Below are 21,210 nucleotides of genomic sequence, written 5' to 3' on the forward strand. Positions count from 1 at the left end.
GACAATAGGCTGCTTGCTGTGTCGGCCGGTTTGTTTTTTTGGCTGGCTGCACAATGTTGCTGAAGCAGAATCTGCACACAGGCAGCTTTTTTTTGTTTCGTACAGGACCGAGTGTAGACAAGTGCCCCTGGGGATTTTGTCAATACAAATGAACGGGCACTATCATTATTTATTTATGCCTTTGCTAATGCACAGTCCCACAGCGGTGTTAGTCAAGTGCCAGACAAGGCAGCACCTATTGCTTCACGCTGGTGGAAGACCTTCATTTTTCACCACCAGTGACATCACCAATGCTGTTGCTTAGCCAGCCCGTCGTGAGGTGTGGTCACATGGTTGTTCCTCCTAAGTTCGAAATATGCCATCCTGCACGCTCCTCCTCCTTCCGCCTCCTCTTTGTGTTGGACATTCACCCAAATTTCTCAACAATATTTAAAAAAAGCTATCAACTTCTCCCTACTTCCATATCATGACCCTGGGGAAATGCATTAGAGAAGGCCCACCATGTGAATATCAGCTTTTGGGCACTGCTTGCAGTTGAGAGTGTGACACTCTACGGCTGTTGCCCCCTTGTCACTGAAAGTGTTGCCATAGTTTGGTAATCGGCCAGTATGTGGATAGGGATAAAACATCTTCAGAACATTATAAAAGATGGACTAGCAAAGGGCCAGTCAGCCCACCAACTTCAGTACTTGCTCCTCAGGTCAGTCACAACATATATACCATGGACTTTACCCGACCCCTCTAATCCTTTAAAATTATTGAACACAATCCAACCTTATGAAAGACATCCAACCTTATATTTGGTCAGGCCATTTTTCAGGCATCCTTGGTGACCACCTAATTTACAGATGTAAGGAGCTCAACACCTGTTCTAGGCCTCTGTGGAGCACAGGTTGGCTGCATCACTAGAAATGATATGGTATGTGCCATTCAAAATGCCCTGTAAATGAGTGCTTAGTTCACAGGCTACAATAACAACTTGCATTTATATAGCGTCTCTAACATAAAGAAACGTGCTTCACAAATGTGTAATCGAAATAAATTGGGTGCCGAGCCACAGAAGGAGATTTTAGGAGGAGTGACCAAAGGCTTGGTCGAAGAGATCTTAAAAGAGGAGAGGGAAGTCAAGCAACAGAGGGGCTTTGGGATGGAATACCAGATTGTGGGGCCTCGGTAGCTGAAAGCATAGCCACCAATGGTGGGGGGAGGGAAGAGGGGGATGAAGCACGAGAGACCAGCGTCTGAGGAACAGAGTTCTGGAGGGGTTGTAGGGATGTAGAAGGTAACAGAGATAGGGAGGCCGAAGGCCATGTAGGAATTTAAACATGATGATGATGCAAATTTTAAATTGAAGGTGTTGGGGGATCGGGAGCCAAACTGGGTAAGGCAATGGTAGAGACAAACCATGTTCTGGAGGTGGAAGTAGGTGATCTTTGTGTTGAAGAGCATATGGGGTTGGAAGCTTAGCATAGGGTCCAATAAGATGCTGAGATCGTGAACTATCTGGTTCAACTTGAGACAGTGGTGATGGAATCGATGGCAAGGGTGCAGTTTGTGGCAGGGTCGAAGAAAATGGCTTTGGTCTTCCCAATGTTTAGTTGGAGGAAATTGTGGCTCATCCAAGACTGGATGTCAGAGAAGCAGTCTGACAGCACAAAGGCAGTGCAGTGGTCAGGAGAGGTGGTGGAGAGGGAGAGCTGGGTGTGGTCAACGTACATGTGGAAGCTGACCCCACATCTTTGGATATTGTTGCCCAGGGGTTGCAGGGAGGGAGGGAGCCGAGGATAAATCCTTAGGGGACTTCAGAGGTAACGGTGCAAATGTGGGAAGAGAAGCCATTGCTGGAGATACGTTGGTTACGATTGAATAGGGAAGAGTGGAAACCAGTGAGGGCACACACACGGAGCTGACCAACAGAGGAGAGGCATTGAAGGAAGTCGGTGTGGTCGATTGTGTCTGCAGAGAGGTTGATGAGGATGAGAAGGGAAAATGCACAACGCTCACAGTCATAGATGATGCCATTTGGGATTTTGATTGGGGCAATTTCAGCATTGTGGCAAGAGCTGATTGCTCAGGGCTCTAAGAACCAGCTCTACTTACTGCCATGAATTGGTACTTTGTGCTGTAGAAATGCATTAAATTTAGTACCCTTTAGAACCTGAGACTCCAAAACCCAGAAAAATTTAGTTTAAAGAAGAAAAATCTCACAATATAAGGAACTAAAATATATCGATTTGTTGAACTGGAAATTCATGAAAATTTCAGACTTTTCAGAAAATGTTGGAATTTAAGGAGATTTTGTTGACAATATTTTATTCATTTAATGAAGCGAGCTAAATATTGTTTTGTTAATCTAAACCTTAAAGCAAGATGATAAAGTTCAATGAATTTCTGCTTAGTACCTGGCACAAATTCATTTACCAGCGCACTGATTGATCTACACAGTAATAACAAGTTTCAAAGTGGATTATTTTTCACTTAGCTGATAATGTAGCAGCCTTTAATTACTTCCAAAAATTGTTCGTAGTTGTTTATTGTCACCGGATGATGGTGTCAGGAAGCACCTACTTCTGGGTGAACTGGCAATATCAAACGAGAAAGAATCATTGATTTGAAGGTTTCATTTAAAAAAAAATTCTAGTACTGAAACAGATGTTTATTCTGCTTCAATAATTGTCATGCAGACATTGTGGGTGAAAACATTCAAGGATAGATTTTACCAGGCCTGTGTCACTGGCAGGGTCTTGCAGACGTTGCACATCAGAAAGTCACGGGCAGCACAAGGACTTGCAAAATTTACCCTGTAAGGCAGAGCGTTCTTAGTTCCTAACGTTTCATCCAGCTGCAGATAGGCTCCAAACATCTGGTGGCAAAAGCTTATTTATGATCTCTTTTACACCGGTAATTATTGGTATCGGCTGCGTGGAAAACCTCCACTTTAAAATGTGTGCGTTGTTTAGGTGAAATGATAAAAATACTGTTGAAAGTAGTATTCCCTCTATTAGAAGCATAGAACATAGAAAAATAGGAGCAGGAGTAGGCCATTCAGCCCTTCGAGCCTGCTCCGCCATTCAATATGATCATGGCTGATCCTCTATCTCAATACGATATTCCGCTCTCTCCCCATACCCCTTGATGCCTTTTGCGTCTAGAAATCTATCTAACTCCTTCTTAAATATATTCAGTGATTGGCCTCCACAGCCTTCTGTGGTAGAGAATTCCACAGGTTCACCACCCTCTGAATGAAGTCTTCCTGTTACTTTGCCAGACATGGTTGCCTCACACATTGGTAATATAAAATGGGGAGTAGTTCCAACCCACCACTCCCCCTCTGAGGGCCCCTGTACCTCACTTCCCACACTTTCAAACATGGCAGCTTATTGCAAGTTGCACATTTGTAAAAGGTGGTAGCTTTAGAAGTTCATTAGTCATGTGGAGTTATGAAGGATAAGAACATAAGAAGTAGGAGCAGGAGTAGGCCATACGGCCCCTCGGGCCTGCTCCGCCATTCAATAGGATCATGGCTGATCTGAACTTAGACTCACGTCCACTTCCCTGCCCTCTCCCCGTAACCCCTAATTCCCTTATCAGCTAGGAAACTGACTATCTCCGTTTTAAATTTATTTAATATCGCAGCTTCCACAGCTCTCTCAGGTAGCAAATTCCATAGATTTACTACCCTCTGAGTGAAGAAGTTTCTCCTCATCTCAGTTTTGAAAGGGCAGCCCCTTATTCTAAGATTATGCCCCCTAGTTCTAGTCTCACCCATCAGTGGAAACATCCTCACTGTATCCACCCGATCAAGCCCCCTCACAATCTTATATGTTTCGATAAGATCGCCTCTCATTCTTCTGAATACCAATGAGTAGAGGCCCAACCTACTCAACCTTTCCTCATAAGTCAACCCCCTCATCTCCGGAATCAACCGAGTGAACCTTCTCTGAACTGCCTCGAGAGCAAGTATATCTTTTCTTAAATATGGAAACCAAAACTGTACGCAGTATTCCAGGTGTGGCCTCACCAGTACCCTGTATAACTGCAGCAAGACTTCCCTGCTTTTATACTCCATCCCCCTTGCAATAAAAGCCAAGATTCCATTGGCCTTCCTGATCACCTGCTGTACCTGCATACTAACCTTCTGTGTTTCATGCACCAGGACCCCCAGATCCCTTTGTACTGTAGCACTTTGCAGTTTCTCTCCATTTAGATAATAACTTGCTCTTTGATTTTTTCTGCCAAAGTGCATAACCTCACACTTTCCAACATTATATTCCATCTGCCAAATTTTTGCCCACTCATTTAGCCTGTCTATGTCCTTTTGCAGGTTTTTTTTATGTCCTCCTCACTCACTGCTTTCCCTCCCATCTTTGTATCATCGGCAAACTTGGATACGTTGCACTCGGTCCCTTCCTCCAAATCGTTAATATAGATCGTAAAGAGTTGGGGTCCCAGCACTGACCCCTGCGGAACACCACTAGTTACCGATTGCCAACCCGAGAACGAACCATTTATCCCAACTCTCTGTTTTCTGTTAGATAGCCAATCTTCCACCCATGCCAGTATATTGCCCCAATCCCGTGATTTTTTATCTTGTGCAGTAATCTTTTGTGTGGCACCTTGTCAAATGCCTTTTGGAAGTCCAAATACACCACATCCACTGGTTCCCCTTTATCCACCCTGTTTGTTACGTCCTCAAAGAATTCGAGCAAATTTGTCAAACATGACTTCCCCTTCGTAAAACCATGCTGACTCTGTCCGATTAAATTATGCTTATCCAAATGTCCTGTTACTGCTTCCTTAATAATGGACTCCAACATTTTACCAACCACAGATGTTAGGCTAACTGGTCTATAGTTTCCAGCCTTTTGTCTGCCTCCCTTTTTAAATAAGGGCGTTACATTAGCAGTTTTCCAATCTGCTGGGACCTTTCCTGAATCCAGGGAGTTTTGGAAATTACCACCAATGCATCCACAATCCCTACCGCTACTTCTCTCAAGACCCTAGGATGTAAGCCATCAGGTCCAGGGGATTTATCCACCTTTAGTCCCATTATTTTACCGAGTACCACCTCCTTAGTGATTTTAATCATGTTTAGCTCCTCCCCACTTATAGCCCCCTGTTTGTCCAGTGTTGGGATATTTTTAGTGTCCTCTACTGTAAAGACTGATACAAAATATTTGTTCAGTGTTTTTGCCATCTCCATGTTCCCCACCACTAATTTCCCGGTCTCGTCCTCTAAGGGACCAACATTCACTTTAACCACCCTTTTTCTTTTTATATAACTGTAGAAACTCTTGCTATCTGTTTTTATATTTTTTGCTAGTTTACTTTCATAATCTATCTTCCCTTTCTTAATTAATCTTTTGGTTATTGTTTGCTGGCTTTTAAATGCTTCCCAATCTTCTATCCCCCCACTAGATTTGGCTACTTTATATGCCCTTGGTTTCAGTTGGATACTATCCTTTATTACTTTACTTAGCCACGGATGGCTGTCTTTTCTTTTACGCCCCTTTTTCCTCACTGGAATATATTTTTCCAGTTGTGAAACAATTGTGTAGGCTTTTCCCCAATGTGTTCGTGTATAGCAGATAGAAAGGATAGCAATTTGTAAGTAGCAACTAGCAAGTCAAACAATATAATGAGGAATGGTTGTATTAGTAGTATAGAGTCCTTTGGGTATTGAACTTGCTATTTTTCTGCTCTTGTAGAATGCATATTTTTAATATTTAAAGCGACAAGTCTCGGAACTATACTAGGCTACTAGTTGCATGATCAGTAGACTTGTAGGCAAATGGGTTCTGATAAAAACAATTCTGATAAAGTTAATGCATTTCATTGCCAAAATATTTTTACTACAATGGGCATGCATACACAGGAAGTTTCTCTTGCAGACTTTTGTTAAATTATCCCCAATAAATGTCTGTGTGTTACAGTGAGTACTTGCCTAATTTCTATTTCTATTTGGCTTTTGCTGCACATCATTGATTCCTTCAGCTGTTGGTCTTTATATTTAGAGATTCTGCAACCTTAACTTTGAATCCTGTAGCTGGGGTCGGATGTTTGTTTCTTCAGCAAATTCCACAGGCGCTATTCATTGTGGAGCATTCCAATAGCTGGGAAAATCCATTCGCCCTGCCTGTATTGCAGCTAGTTCATCAGCATATGTTCTGTTTGTCTCCAAACTCGACTCGCTTTTTGCCGCATGTTTCTGAACATTTTCCTAAAACCACTCTGATAAAGGGGTTCAGCATTCCCCTGTGTCTACTGAAGCCTGGCACAAATGGGTTAAATATTCACACAGAATCACAGAATCACAGAAACCCCAGTGCAGATAGAGGCCATTTTGGCCCATCGAGCCTGCACCGACACGTATCCCACCCGATCCCCGTAACCCCTACACCAACACATATCCCACCCGATCCCCGTAACCCCTACACCAACACATATCCCACCCGATCCCCGTAACCCCACGTATTTAATCCCCCTAACACTAACGGTCAATTTATCATAGCCAATCAACCTAACCCACACATCTTTGGACTGTGGGAGGAAACCGGAGCACCCGGAGGAAACCCACGCAAACACGGGGAGAATGTGCAAACTCCACACAGACAGTCACCCGAGGCCGGATTCGAACCCGGGTCCCTGGCGCTGTGAGGCAACAGTGCTAACCACTATGCCACCATGCTGTGAAGGATGCTTGTTCTGCAGCGACCTATGTACTTTGCAGTACTGTAGTACGCCAGTAATCCAGCAAAGTCAGAAGACGTTGAGTCAAAAAGAAAAAGCTTCATGATTACGACATTTTCTTACCCACAAGAGGACCCAACCGACTGATGAAATGTTTTGCTGCTGCAGCCAGTCTCCGTAATAGACAATTGTGAAGACCCAAAGAGCTAGCCTGTTGTGGAGTTTTTCCAGCTTTGATCATGTTTCTTAAATGACGGATTTGCTATCTGCCTTTAACAATGGACACACATTTTCAGATGTCCTATTGGAGTTAGACCTGTGCTTGTATTTCATTGGAATGTGCACAGATTACTGTTAAGTCTTTCACAATGACGCAGAACTATTATTGAGTGACTGACTGCCCAGACATGGTTGGATCTGGACAGAGAAAATAGATAGTTCCAACTTACCATTTGATTCAGCTCATTTGTCTTTTTAAAAAAAAAAAAAAAAAAAATCTTTTGAGTTATAATTAGCTTTCAAATGGCCGATCAGCTTAAAGTTGTACTGATACGGAGGGCTAGAAATGGATGCAGCAAGGCAATGATTATGAATAACACCCTTTCCAGAATGCAGCTCTGGAGGCCCTGCAAACAAGGTGCTGGAGAGAAGGGTGTTCCTTTCTGGAGTGAAGGGGCATCCTGTTCTGAAGAGTAGCTCAAGAGCAGTCTGAATGGGAGTAGCAGACAAAGTGAATGCAAGATACTTGCTTGCTATGTGTTCATAGACTCACATCAGATGTTTGATAACCAGGGTTCTGTTAAGCTGGTTGAGGCAGATTCTCTTCTCCACCTGTTCCATGGCAATGGCCCTTTGCAGGGCAAGGTTGTGTAAGGTGCATCAGGTTGCAATCATCTTGGATATCTAGGCCACCATATATACATCATATGCCCACTGATTCTGCACTTCCTCCTCCAGAACTAGGCATAAAGGGATCTGAGACTCATTACATTGGGTCTGTGCCCACTCTATGTTGCCGTGGGATTTCTGGGGCTTCCCCAGAGTTGAGAGATGGGGAGGGTGCCTGAATTGCCATGGCAATGAGGCCACATTCCCAGCCTTCCCTTCTCAATTTCCTCACTACCATTCAAGGGGCACCCATTATTTGGTACCCCAACAAATGGGTGCTGTGCCTTGTTCCTAGCCTCCTTCATATCCGAAGTTCCAAAGGGTGCAGGCAGCAAGCTCACAACGCCCTTCTTTTTCTACTGCTGTATAGTTGGATTTTAGGATCTGAAGATTTTCTGCCTCCTGTTCTGCAGGCCCTAAGCCCAGGGGCCAGGCAGCAACTGCGGTTTCCACATTCCACATCTGTTTCCTGGTGCAAGGTCCTGCCAGTGACTGGGGCCACAATGGAGGTGCGACCAGATATTGTTACTGGCCAGGTCCACCAATTGCAGGCGCGCCTAGGCCTAGGCAGCTGGAGCGCACTTCTTGGCCAACACGATGACTCTATCCCCCCCGCACAGTGGGCACTGAGCATGTGAAGCACTGTTCAGGCACTCTGAACACCTTATGGGACTCTGATTGCATTGTCACTTTTTTCAGAGCCTTGATGAGCCTAGAACACAACATTGCATGGACTGCCAATACCACAGGCACTTCCAAATTGCGTTATAAAGCTGGATGTGCAATGGGTGCTGAGCAGGCCTCAGGCCATAGCATCTAATACTATGGAGCTCTGGCACCCAATGTACAGCAAATGCTACAGACACTGAGCATTGTATTATAAGCCTCTAAGCCTGGGCTTTATTCTTATTCATTGACATAGAACACTACATTTTCAACACCTGAATTTTACATACTCTGGTTGTGGTCTATTAAGCTAGTTTGAATTCAACCATTCTGGGATGTCTGCAGTTGAATTTGAGTGAAAGAGTGCACGCTAATCTCATGGATTTGGAAGGCAAAATCAAGTGTGCGACCTCCAAGCCTTTTGCTGAGTAAGACTAATAGCTGGTGAATGATGATTATTTGCCCAACCATAGCACTGTGCCAATGCTGACCAGCAAATTATCAATGTACTGCAGTAAACTCCATACAACACTGTCTGTAATACCGTGGCCTCTGTTGTCATGCATGCTGTTTATGGCCCCATCACTAGTGAAGAACCCATACACACTTATTTATAAAAATAGACATATATATAGGCTTGGGGTATATATGTTTCAGCTCAACACCGAATTAGAATTGCAGCTTTAAGTCCAGATTTTACAAGAGTACCTCTCTCTCCCCCCCTTTAAGACACTCCTTAAAACCTACCTCTTTGACCAAGCTTTTGGTCACCTGTCCTAATATCTTCTTATGTGGCTCAGTGTCGAATTTTGTTTGATAACCTTGGGAAATTTTACTACATTAAAGGTGCTATATAAATGCAAGTTGTTGTTGCGGGGACTGGCGGGGTAGGTGGTGCATAGCAAGCATCAAGCCATTTTAATTCCTAGGCCGCTTTTTAAAAATCTTTCAATTTGGTCTCCTGACCAAATCCAGTGTTGATGAAGAGATGGCTGACAGGCGGGAGTGGGAAATCGCCTGGCGGCAGATAGCCACCGGTGACCCAAGGAAACGGTCCCCGGCGTAAGCTGAACGATGGGAGAGGTCCGAGGAGATCACGGTCATGTGAAGGGGAAGGGAAGCCTGGGACAGGGGATGCCCAGGGAATCCTTGTGGGGATCAGAAGAGCACTCCAGCTCCTCCAGGCCCACAAGGAAACCTGTAAGCAATGAAACATTTTTACTTACCTGGGCCCCTTACTGGCCCTGGATCCATGTTGCGGCAAAATCCCTCGGCAGGGTCAGCGCTGTGTGCACCTTGCACGGCTTGGGGTCGAAATAGCGTCGGGGCCCGAGTTATGTCAGCGGACCCCAACTTTTGAATATTCAGGAGGGCCTCGTCCTCGCCTGCCATTGGGCGAGGACCTCCTCCGTGCTTCCCAAAACTCACCTGTTAAAACTTTGCAGGGCTTGAGTGCGACTCACACAAAGCGAGTCCGTCCGTCCAATTTTAACTCAGTGCCTGCCTTGTTCTTCTCGGGTGTGGGGGACGCAGTTAAAATTGTGCCTTTCTGTTTGGAATCTATAGCTTCCCTGTTGCTCTAGGAATACCAGGTGGCTCTTAGACATACATTAGTACACAATAGTGGATTGGCCTTTACTGTGCAGGATTCTGGTCAATATAAATAATACATTATAATACAAACTGTCTCCCGGCTACAATTACTTTTAATTGAAATAACTGGTGTACAGTTTCAGAAGGTTTTTACCTGTAAAAAAAAAACCTTCAATATGTTATACAGCAACTTGATACTCAGATGAAAGGTCCAATGAAAGGTCATCGACCTGAAACGTTGATTCTGTTTCTCTCTCCACTGCTGTTGCCTGACTGGCTGAGTATTTCCAGCATTTTCTGTGTTTATTTTTAACTTGATACTCAGCCCTTGTTTAGATTTATGATTTAGAACCTATTAATCTTGTAAAGACCCCCCTCCCCACACCCCTCATCGATCTATCCCAAGCTAATGGCTTTTTTTCCCCTTTTTTTTTTAACAAGGTGCAAGTTTTTCAGCCTAACTGAGACTCCTGAAGACTACACCATTATCGTGGATGAAGAGGGCTTTAAGGGTGAGTACCTTCTTTACTGCCGCATTGGCTGCATTCTCCAATAAGGGTGGTTGTTGAAGTATTTATTGGTATGTGAACCTTGTAAAATGTTGCTTTCGGCCTGTAATGGCCGTCTAATGTCAGTTCCCAAGTCTGAATTAACAATCCAGACTTGAATCTGTACAGAAAGTTCCACCTGTTTACAGTGATCGCTTAATATCTATCCAGCCGTGCTTTAATGAACCTCCTTGTAATCTCTGTCAGGACGCTATCTATCTGCCCATGGGCGGTGGTCTGGACAGGTTTCACTGAGTTAAGAAGCACCTGTAACCTGTTCAACAGCTTGTGATTTTAGACAGGTTTTCAAATGTTCTGGTGTTGGTCAGTTGTATTCGCTACATAATTGACCATTCCCTGTCCATTGGCACATCTCTCATGCTGCGCTCCCACTAACTTTTAAAAATGGATCTGGGTCTAATTTGAAATCAGGATAGATGACTTCGCAGGGCTTTTGAAATAAGCTGAGCAGTACTGGGTTACTTGAACCTATCAGACTACTCCCCTCTTTCTGAAAGTCAGCTCCACTCCGGTGAGGAGCCTTGCTAGATAGGGTTACAGTGGCCCAGATTTTGCTGAAGCAGGGCCGTTAGTTAGACTTGTTCGTGCACTTTCAGGTTTTACATTTTTTTGTGGGGCAGGTTGCTCGAAGTGTGAGCTGATAACATCGCAGGGGAGGGAAGCAGGGCACCTGGGACCTGAGTGAACAGGGCAAGCAACTGTGTATCTCCTTAACCAATCAGATTGAAGGATTGAGAAATAAAAAGCGGAAGGACTGGGAAGGAAGTGTAAATGGAATTTAAATTCAGATAGATCAGCCATTAGCAAGTGAGCTAGCTCCAAAACCGCTCTGCCCCAGATTGAATCCTCCAACCTCTTACAGTAGAGGTTGGGCTCAGGTAGGAATCCAATCTATTTAAAAAGTATTACATATTTAGCTAGTAGTCAAGAGCTGCCGTGATTAAAGGTTGTTGGCACATTTTTATACAAAGAAACTGCTGAATCTATATATATAAAAGGATACTTCTGTCTGTCATTCCGTCTGTCTGTCTGTCTTGAATTAACTCGAAAGTTATAGAGCGTACCTACACGTGCGTTACGTCGAAAGAAAGCTGACGATTCCAGAACCGTCCTAAGCGTATTTACGTTTTGGCCGGACAAAAATTGTTCGCGCGTTATGCAAAAAACCTTCAAAATTAAACTCATTATCTGCTAAGTAGCATTGATTGACTGACGTCAAGGTCGACCAATCCTGTGCCGGCACGATTGACCAATCCTACAGTTCAGTCGCCTGATGGTTGGCCAATCGCTGCATCTGTGGGCGGGACTAATGCTTTTCAACTCGGGCATCGGGCAGCCATTGCTTCACTACTTCCAGCTCAAACTACTCTGCTAATCCAGCTTCGAAAAAGTTAGTATCTCTTTTAAAAATTACATAACATTTACCAAAAATGTTTTATAAGTGCTTTCACTTTCACCTTTGAAGCTATTAAAAGGTAGAAATGTTGCCCGGCAGCAGATTCACACAGGGACAGACAGACAGGCCCCAAAGCCTGGGACTCGATTTAAAACGTTGCCCGGCAGCAGATTCACACACGGACAGACAGACAGGCCCCAAAGCCTGGGACTCGATTTAAACCGCCCGGCCCAAAACAGCCCTGGCAAAGCCGGGCTCCCCCAGCTAGTATTCTAATATAGCTGCAAAGAGTCCAGGAGGAATACACAAGCATGATGCACCAAAACTTTGTGTACTCAAACAGCATTTCATGTATCCCATGGAATATTGGAAGTGGAAGGCTTGATGGCATATTGCTCGTGCAAATGACCTATGGATACAGTTTTCACCAGTGCCAGTACTGATAAGGAGTCTTCCTGAGGCAAAAATTGAGTAGTTTTGCTCGTAGCTTCCGTGTTGTGTTTCTTAGCTTAAGTGGCTTATTTTAAGAATCGCACCACCCTCAAAATGGCTATTACAGCTGCAATTGGTTTCTTTTCTTCTGACTCTTTTATATGAAGGCAAGCCAATACATTTGATTACTAACAGACGTATATGTCTGGAAAAGCAATCACTGGGCTACTAAGCAACATCATAATCCACTCAGGGTAGACCTGACACAGACAGCACTTGATAGATACCACAGGATGCCTTTGTGTATCTCTTGTAGGACTTGTTATTCATTGTTTGAGTGCAGTGCTTCCATTTCTCAGATTGTCTTCTCAAAGGTGTGACTGTATTTCAAAGGATTTAATGGGTATAAGTATAGGACACTTTGGGTATAGCAGTTAATTGTAGCCAAGATGCAACTTCTTGAGAAATACACCGATGTAAAGCCTAGAAAAACGGTATGCAGTTTGGTACCTTTTATCTTCTGAAAGATATTTGTTGCTTTTTCTAAAGGTTCCCAAAATGTCAATGACGGGTGACGTAAGAAAACTACTAGGCACTTGGTCTAAGCGTTAAACAAAGCTTTAATCAACTGTTTTACAACATGGCGGTCTAGTTGTGTCCTTCACTAGTTCCTGTTAAGAATGTCCTGCACAAGCTTGGCCCGTGCCCGAGTATTTATACTCTCCCTGGACAGCGCCGCCTGCAGGCCGCTCAGTTGATTCATGTCAACGGGTTTGTCTTTTTAACACTTTCATGAACCAGTTCAAAGGTTTTTTTTGACTTGTACATTTGGCTGCTACTGCTTTTTTTCTGTAAATGATTTGTGAATAAACCTGTTTGGTAGTTTAGTCTGCTACAAAATTGTCTGGGATGATTGATAGTAATTGTCTTCCGAAGTGACTTGGGCACGTAGAAGAAATGAATGGAGCTATTGTTTGTCCGGGGCATGCTATCCCGGATTACATTGCACACAAGGTCTTGCTTCAGTTCATAGGAAGTGCAGGCTAATCCTGTGGGGGCTGACTTTTGTATTGGGCATGAGGAAAGTATCCGGAGGAACCTGCATTGTAACAGTGGTCATCCCAGAGATAATGAGGAATAGTGAAGCGGATAGGAGAAAGTGGGTGACTAGCTGCAAGTGAGAGTTGGGGGAGTCGAGAGGAACCTGTATAAAGAAACCTCTTGAATCTGGAAATACCCATTAGGTTTGCAATTCTTGAGACCTATGCTGAGGACAAGAATGGAGGCAGAGGAGGATAACCAACAGCAAAACCATGACACAATAGGGCAAAGGATTACCAACGGGGGAGAAATTTGTTCAGGCCCATTTTCAGGTATAAATAGTCTGTGTAGCCGGACCAAGCACCAGAGGCCCGAGGCGTGTCTGAAATTGGGCCTCGGGCCTCGTTTGAATAATTCCAGCAGGCTGCAGAAGCCAATTGGGCCTCCAGAGGCAGATCGGTGGTTTGCTGCTGAGTAATTTGGGACGGTTGCGTTGCCGGCAGCGACCCTCAACTAGGTCCTGAGAGGGGAGGGAGGTGAATGGGAGAGGGGCGAGTGCATGCCGGTCGTGGCCCACTGTACTCCTCCCGACCTAAATTAAAGGACACGATTGCCGGCGCTCGCTCCCGGTCACGACTCTCGATCTCCCACCCCCGAGCCCGAGATTCCCACCCCCATTCCCCGACCTTGGCTCCAATCCCTGTCCCAGGTTCAAGGAATCACTAATTGTACCACAGAGCCATATGGGCTCCCTTGATGAATGCCTATATGTACGTCAACAGGAAAGGATTCCATTTTCTCAATGTGCAGTTCAGTTGTGACCAGCACACCATTATGCAAGTGAATACTCAGTTTCCTGGGAGCTGCCTCGATACCCTCATTTTAAGGCAGTCCTCCTTACCAGCATTCTTTGACCCTGAAAGGCAAGTCTCGTGGTGGTTCCTTGGAGATCAAGGCCATCCTCTGCAGTGATGGCAGGTGACAGCTGTGCACTTTCCTAGGATACCAACAGGGTACCACTGTAACAAACTCCTCATCCACCAGAGCCATCACAGAGCACACCTCCGGCAGGTTGAAGGGGTGTGCCAGGTGCTTGGATTGATCTAGGGCGAGCTGCAGTACAGACCAGCTAGGGTCAAAAGCATCATCGCCGGGTGCCACATGCATATAAGACAACTTAGCTTTACAAGGAGGCCTCCTCATGGAGACATTGTAAGATGACGGCCCCACATGGGCAGCAAGGGGATCAGGAAGTGGAAAATCAGCAGCAGATGAAGAGAAAGAGGACAACCCATTGCAAGACACATTCATGTCGCACCGATAGAGGAGAGTGATTACCACATGTGGGCACTGTATTAACCATCCTGTCTACATCTCCCTTCCCACCACTAATATGTCATTTACAGACCTGTCTCCATGCACAGCAATGCACACCGCTCCCATTCATACCACCCGATGAGAGCAACTTCCAAACCTTGCCAAGAACTATGTTTTGCTTGCACAACCTGTAGTGCAACCATACTTTTAATGAAAACCCAACTGTGTGTGCATAGTGCTGCCTACCACATGCTTCCCCTTGGTGACAATGCGTGACAGTGTGAACTCTTAAACCTAGCCTTGTGCTTCCTGATTGGCTGGAGAGTGAGGTGACTGGCAGCTGCATTCTATTAGGATCCCCTTGGGACCAAGGTGAACCTGCTGCAGGCCGCACCTCTTGTGCCTCTGAATGGACAACCTGGGACATGTCCTTTAGGCCATATGCGCAACCATTGGAGGGGGCTGGTTGGACAGCCTGCATGGTGCCTTTCTGAGAGACTGCACCATCATGGTAGCCCTTTCCTGCCACGCCACTAGTATTGGGCACAGCCTCCACATGGCATTGCTCTTTGGGAAAGCAGGTCTAATACCAATAAGATCAGCAAGATAATGGTGCTTCTACCACACTCAGTCATTGGGGAAGCCTGACTGATTTTCATTCATTCTGTCTCTCTTTGTGTGTCCTGTTAATCCCTATTGTTTATTATCTTGTTCATTTTCCGGGCCTATCACCTGCAAGACCTTCTGTTTCAGCCTGTGGATCCTTCCTTCCTTGTCAAGCCTCTTTCCAACCATACCTCTCTGTGCCTTTTCCTCTGTCTGTTCTCTTTAGTTGCCAATCTGACAGTGAGACCCGATGTTAAGGGCCACATAACTACTTTACTAGAGCTCAGACCTGTGTTATTCCTGCAGAGAAACAATTTACTTTCAAATAATTTCACTAAAAATATTAACTTGAAAACTGATGTGCGATATAAGCAAGTAACTCCATACGATGGTTCACTGAAACATAAACCACAGAATGAAGTCAGGCAACACAGCCCACAAGCTTAGCTTCACTCTGGTCATTTTATCAGTTAACCACCATTCATAATTCATCATTTATTTTACATAGATTTATTATTGACAGTAACCCCAATCCTCATGAAAGATGATATTGCTGATAGTAAACACAAATTGCCATTCCAGCTAAGATAAATGCCCTCTATAATGTTATAAATTGTTCTATTCATTATAAGGAGCATGTGTCAACTCTTAACTCTGGTTGAAAGGCTGAGAGATGAGATGCTGTGAGAGCCCATCCGTCTTGCTGCTCATCCACTTTACATCTCCCCATGGTCTTTTAACCTGGGTGTAGGGGATCACTGTGTCCCACAGATCTGCGTGATGCACCAGATCTGCTGAAACTCTGAAATGCCATTTAAAATTGTAATGACCTCTCCTTGTCCGAAACTTGCTTTTTTAAATACTGTGTCAGACCTCCGGAGATTCTTCTTTGATGTTTCACTGTCTCATCAGCAAACGAGCCAACTGCTTAGAATTCAGCTGTTTCCAGAGAGCCTTTCCTTCATCCTTCCCTCGATTCCCGTCCTTGTTGTTCCCTCTTTATCAATGTACAGATAGTATTGTGCATGTTCTAGGCATCGTATTTATATTTGTACGTACAGGCGTGGGGGAAATTGTAACCGCTTCCACACGTCTTTGGACTTGGCCTTGCGGGTGTTAAGGGAAGGACAGACTTTGGTCTCCTGCTCACATCAAATGATTGAGCAACCACGTCCTTTTACTCAGGAGCTGCAATAGCGGCAGCTCATGACCCTGCCATGTCCTTACTCTGCCCCTGACACTGAATTAATTCATTTCGTTCGCAACAGTCTTGAAATACAATATTATCCCACCATCATCAGAGTCAATTCTGCGATTTATTTCCAAGAAACACTTTACCTGACCTTATCCCTGCACGTCCCTTACAGCCAGTTATTGCCTTTTGTTACCAACACATACGTAAATAGACAGATGGAAAAAAAAACCACAAAAGGATTCATACTTGGCTTCATTAAAAATGAGAATCTGTGATGCAGTCGGTGAGGTGAACACATTGCTGTTCGGAATGAAAACCCTAGCTGTAATCCAATCCTGAGAAATAGTGAGAGTCGGGGGTGTGGGTGGTAAGGATACAAGGAAGCGATTGGATACAGCCTTGTCAGTAATCGAAACTATAGAAGTAGAGGGGCCATGGGAGGCTGAGGCAGTAGGAGAGTTTATGTGGAGGAAGAGGTTTAGGGCGGTCAGTGAATTCTGAGGATAGGGGCAAGGGGAGCTGCGGTGAAGATTGAACTCACTAAGAATGAGGAGTCACTCAGTGCAGAGTCTGAGGGAGGAAAGGAGGGAGGATATTGGGGATAAACTCAGGGCGGGCTTGGGGGAGGGGGAGAGAACAGTAGGCAATGAGGATTTTAAAGGCGAGGTGAGAGACTTGGAACAAAGTCAGGCGCTTGAAGGAGTAGGAGGAGCGACCGAGATGAGACATGGGATAAGGGCCACACAGCCATCGTGATAGGCTGGGCAGGGCAGGTGGTGGAAAGTATAGCCAAGTGGGGAGACTTCAATAAGGGGCAAGGTATCATCAACCTTGAGCCAAGTTTCAGTCAAAACCAAGCTATCACTGCACTCACCAACAATAACATAGGGGATGACAAGGGCCTTGTTCACGAGTAAACAGACATTTTAGATTGAAATGCAGAGTGGGCCGGTGATTGATCCATTGGCAGAGGTCAGGGTGGGGTGAGCGGGATTTGCCCCTCAGCTGGCCTGCTGCGTGGGAGGGTCGGTGACAGAGGAGGATGGCCTTTGAACCCCTGCCGATAAGGCGGCAGTGACAGGCGTCTCAGTGGGCCCTTTGGAGAATGTCAATAGAAAGTAGAAAGAAAGAACTTGCATGCATTTATTTTTTTATTAATTCTCTGGATGTGGGCATCACTGGCAAGGCTGGCATTTGTTGCCCATCCTTAGTTGCCCTGAGACGGTGGTGGTGGACCTTCTTCCTTGTCGGGGTTTTATACAACTGAGTGGCTTGCTGGGCTATTTTAGAGGGCAGTTAAGATTTAACCACACTGGAGTGGGACTGGAGTTACGTATCGGCTAGACCGAATAAGGACGGCAGGTTTACTTCCCCAAAGGACATTAGTGAACCAGTTGGGATGTTAAGACAATCCGACATATTCATGGTCACTTTTACTGATGTCAGCTTTTTATTTCCAGATTTAAAAAAAACCTGAGTTCAGATTCTTAAACTGCCTTGGTGTATCGTGCTTTTGACGACCTCAGGAGGTCCCAAAGTATTTCACAGCCAATGAAGCACTTTTGAATTGTAGTCTCTGTAATGTAAAGAAAAGTGGCAGCCAGTTTGCGCACATCGAGGTCCTATAAACAGCAATGAGATAAGTGACTCGATAATCCGTTTCAGTGATGTTGGTTGAAGGAGAAATATTGGCTAGGACAATTGAGGCACAGAGGGTAGCTGTGAGCTTATTCAAGGGGGAGTCAGGCCTAGACAGCGGCGGGAGAATAGGAAAGCAGTGGCGTATGATGGGTCGAGATTGGAAGGGCAAAGTACTCGAAAGTGGAGAAATGAAAGGTGGCACAACTGAGTGACAGGAAAGGATCGAGATGGGAGCGAAGGGCACGAGCGGGGCCAAGGGGGACAGAAGTAATGGGCTCAGGTCTGGAGTTCACTCGTCAAATCTCGGCAAATTACAGTTAACCTTGTTTTGAAATGCAATCACACATCTCGGAGCAAGGAAGCTGCTGTGTTTATTTCAAATCAGCTCCTCGCTGTCTCTTGTTGCCAGGAGGTACACAGGAGAGATCATTGAGTGGACTCGCTCCAGGGAGGCGGAGTGTGAAAATATTTTTTTTAAATAATTGAGCTTCCTCGTGAAGAAAAATGAAAAAATGTAGGTTCTGACGGTGATCTGAAAGTGCTGGAGAAAAGCATTACATTGAAGCAGCGCATGGGAATCAGGTTTATGTTTTGATCCCATAAATTTTGTTCCGAATACAAGCAGCTATTGAAACGGAGCACTGCAGTGCATGGTGTGCAGAAGGCAAGTCAAGATGAAAGTCGGTCCCTACTGCAGTTGGCAAGCAGCGGGGAGGCTGGTTCAGGCGCTTGAGGTGGTTTCAGGCACAGGAAAATAAAAACGGGAATATTTTAAGCCTCTTGAGGATTGAAGGAATGTTTTAGCTTCTGCAAAACCTGTTTTCTATCGCACGTCGTAAAAAGTTAGGCAATATTTTCAAAACTGCACCATTTTGTCATCCCATAAATTTGCTTTTGGTAAATATTTAGTGAACATTGGTTATGAATCAGAATGGAGACACAGAATTTGAAAAAAGATGTTACATTTCAGAAAGATTGCGGTCTGTGTGTTTGTGGTTGCTGTGTTATTTGTTGACCCGCTCACAATGAACATAGAAGGACTTGTGAACTGTAAAAAAAAGGTTTAATAATAAATGGCCCAATGATACAAGCCATTAGTGGAATGGTGGAAAGGCACAGGTTCTACAAGTGCGATGACTTCTAGATTTCAACTAGAGAATGAGAGGGCGCAGGCACTTTCCGAGAGGGAAGGGAAAAAAAAATCACAGAACAGCTAACCTGCCATGTTCAAGCGGCTGGTTTAAGAACAGTACAGGCCGTGTTGCACTCCCAGTTTTGGCACGGTTCATGGTACATAAAAACGTATAAAATAGTGGGGTATCCATCTTGCCGTAATGCTCAGGTCTGCAGCATCACAACCTTCTGCGTGAGAACCTAGATTGCTAACAGCAGGAAACCTAAAATTCAGTTCAGTAAACGTGACCTTTGGAGATATCGCAAAGAACATTGCTTTAAATTCTGCTTTTTGCCCCGAGTATCTACTCATTTTGATGAATGTTATTGATTTCAATCAGCATGATTCTAGCGCAAAGCGGCTTTAATACAAGGATTTGAAATCTATTGGCCAATAGACTGAATATAGACGTACTGTAACACAATTTGCCAGATTATTAGCCAGTAAAAAAAAAATCTATCTTATCACTGAAACCAAGTAGTGTTTTAGTGAATGATGAGTTGGCAAGTGGCCAGAATGAGGCCTGTTCTATATCACAGAACACCCAATGGGAACATAGAATGGGCCTGGAAAGCATGTTGCAAAGTAATGAAGCAAACCTCACCATATTTTAAAGTGTTTTTCCACCCCCAATTCAAATGGTTCCTGTTTGAGGAGAGTGGGCTTTGTGTGCCCGTTGGGTACTGTTTTATGTGGCGCTCATGGGCTCCCCTGTGTAACGTGGTGACCACCTTACTATAAAGTGGAAATGCTGCGAAGCAGCTCCCCACGTTTACTAAGTAGGAACTCATGGCCTCAAGTGAAGACAGATTTGTATTTGTGTGGGTCTATGGTGCTGTTGGTTTCTTAAATGTCACATTGTTCGCACAAGGGAGTGAAGCAGGCAGCGGGCGAACTGCACATCCGCCCCCGGTTACAATTTAGCAATGCAACAGCGTCTCCGCCGTCGCCGATGTTTTCGTTGACAGGGTCGCTGCCCAGTGCGTTACTGAGCCACACAGACCAGGCTTGATTTCTGGTCTTTGTTGAGCTGCCTGTTTATCAGTCGGTGGGGGTCTCCATGTTTGGGCTGTGAAAGCTGCTCTGGACCAGGGGGAACAAATCAGTCCCTGCACTCGATCTCATCTTGCGACTCTTGTTGGGAAGGGTGGATGTCGATTGAAAATAAAATCGGCGTAGGCCATCATAGGCTCAGCACATTTGGCTGCGATGCCCTTCCTACTCGAATAGCCCGACCTCGGCGCCTACACTTGCATATAAAGAATATTCACTTGTATGAAGTACTTGACTTGGCCTCACCTAGGAAATTATTTTCAGCAAAAGTCAGCATCTTCAGAAGGGGTGAAAAAAATTCCTTTCAATTAACTGCGATATCCTTCCTTCACATTTGATTATTTTTTCTTTTTTTTTTAAAGTAAAGTATCTAAACTGCCTGCCAGACACATGGCCATTTTTTTGCTTGTGCTGACTGCAGAGGTTTGCTGGCAATACCAGTGGCAAAAAACAGCTGAGCAAATAGAATGTTTTGCAGTTGCTGTTCTTGTCAGAGATTTGCCAAACACATTAAAAGTTAAGAGAATTACACATATATTATCAGACATCATTATACAGCCCTGTAATCTCCATGTTATTGTTCTGCCTCGGCTGTAATTCAGGAATGTATATTGAAGCTGCAGTTAGAGCTCGTTAAACCATGGAACAGGTTTTGATAGCGAGCCAGTGTTTTTCTGGAAATGGCTCTGGATGTGTTGTTGATGTTTCCCAGAAATATCTGAAACGTAGCTTTATGAAATGTACTTCAACAGTAGCTGAAAGACTGCTCGCATCACCTGAGTAACCGGAACGCGTGACTCATGGCCTGTGCTTCTACCTCAACTGGTTTAATAAACAATATCACTTGTACGTTGACTGTGAATGATTCTTATTAAATGGCACATGGTTCTGGTCTCAGAAAATGTCACAAGAGTGGCCTTTGTGTGCCCATTAGGTAGTGTTTTATGTG

General features: G+C 44.7%; 1 protein-coding gene across 1 annotated transcript in view; it reads left to right on the forward strand.

Moving 5' to 3' along the window:
• LOC147102193 (cytosolic arginine sensor for mTORC1 subunit 2) overlaps nucleotides 1-21,210 on the forward strand; it is a 226,798-nt gene that overhangs the window by 77,894 nt on the left and 127,694 nt on the right. The window contains exon 2 of the mRNA XM_085964487.1: nucleotides 10,279-10,349. Within this exon, the coding sequence (XP_085820613.1) occupies nucleotides 10,279-10,349 (71 nt within the window). The remainder of the gene's footprint in view (nucleotides 1-10,278; nucleotides 10,350-21,210) is intronic.

The sequence above is a fragment of the Somniosus microcephalus genome, chromosome 22 (genome assembly GCF_052327205.1).
Source record: "Somniosus microcephalus isolate GS21.2 chromosome 22, FLI_Smic_1.0, whole genome shotgun sequence".
In the NCBI taxonomy this organism is placed as follows: domain Eukaryota; kingdom Metazoa; phylum Chordata; class Chondrichthyes; order Squaliformes; family Somniosidae; genus Somniosus; species Somniosus microcephalus.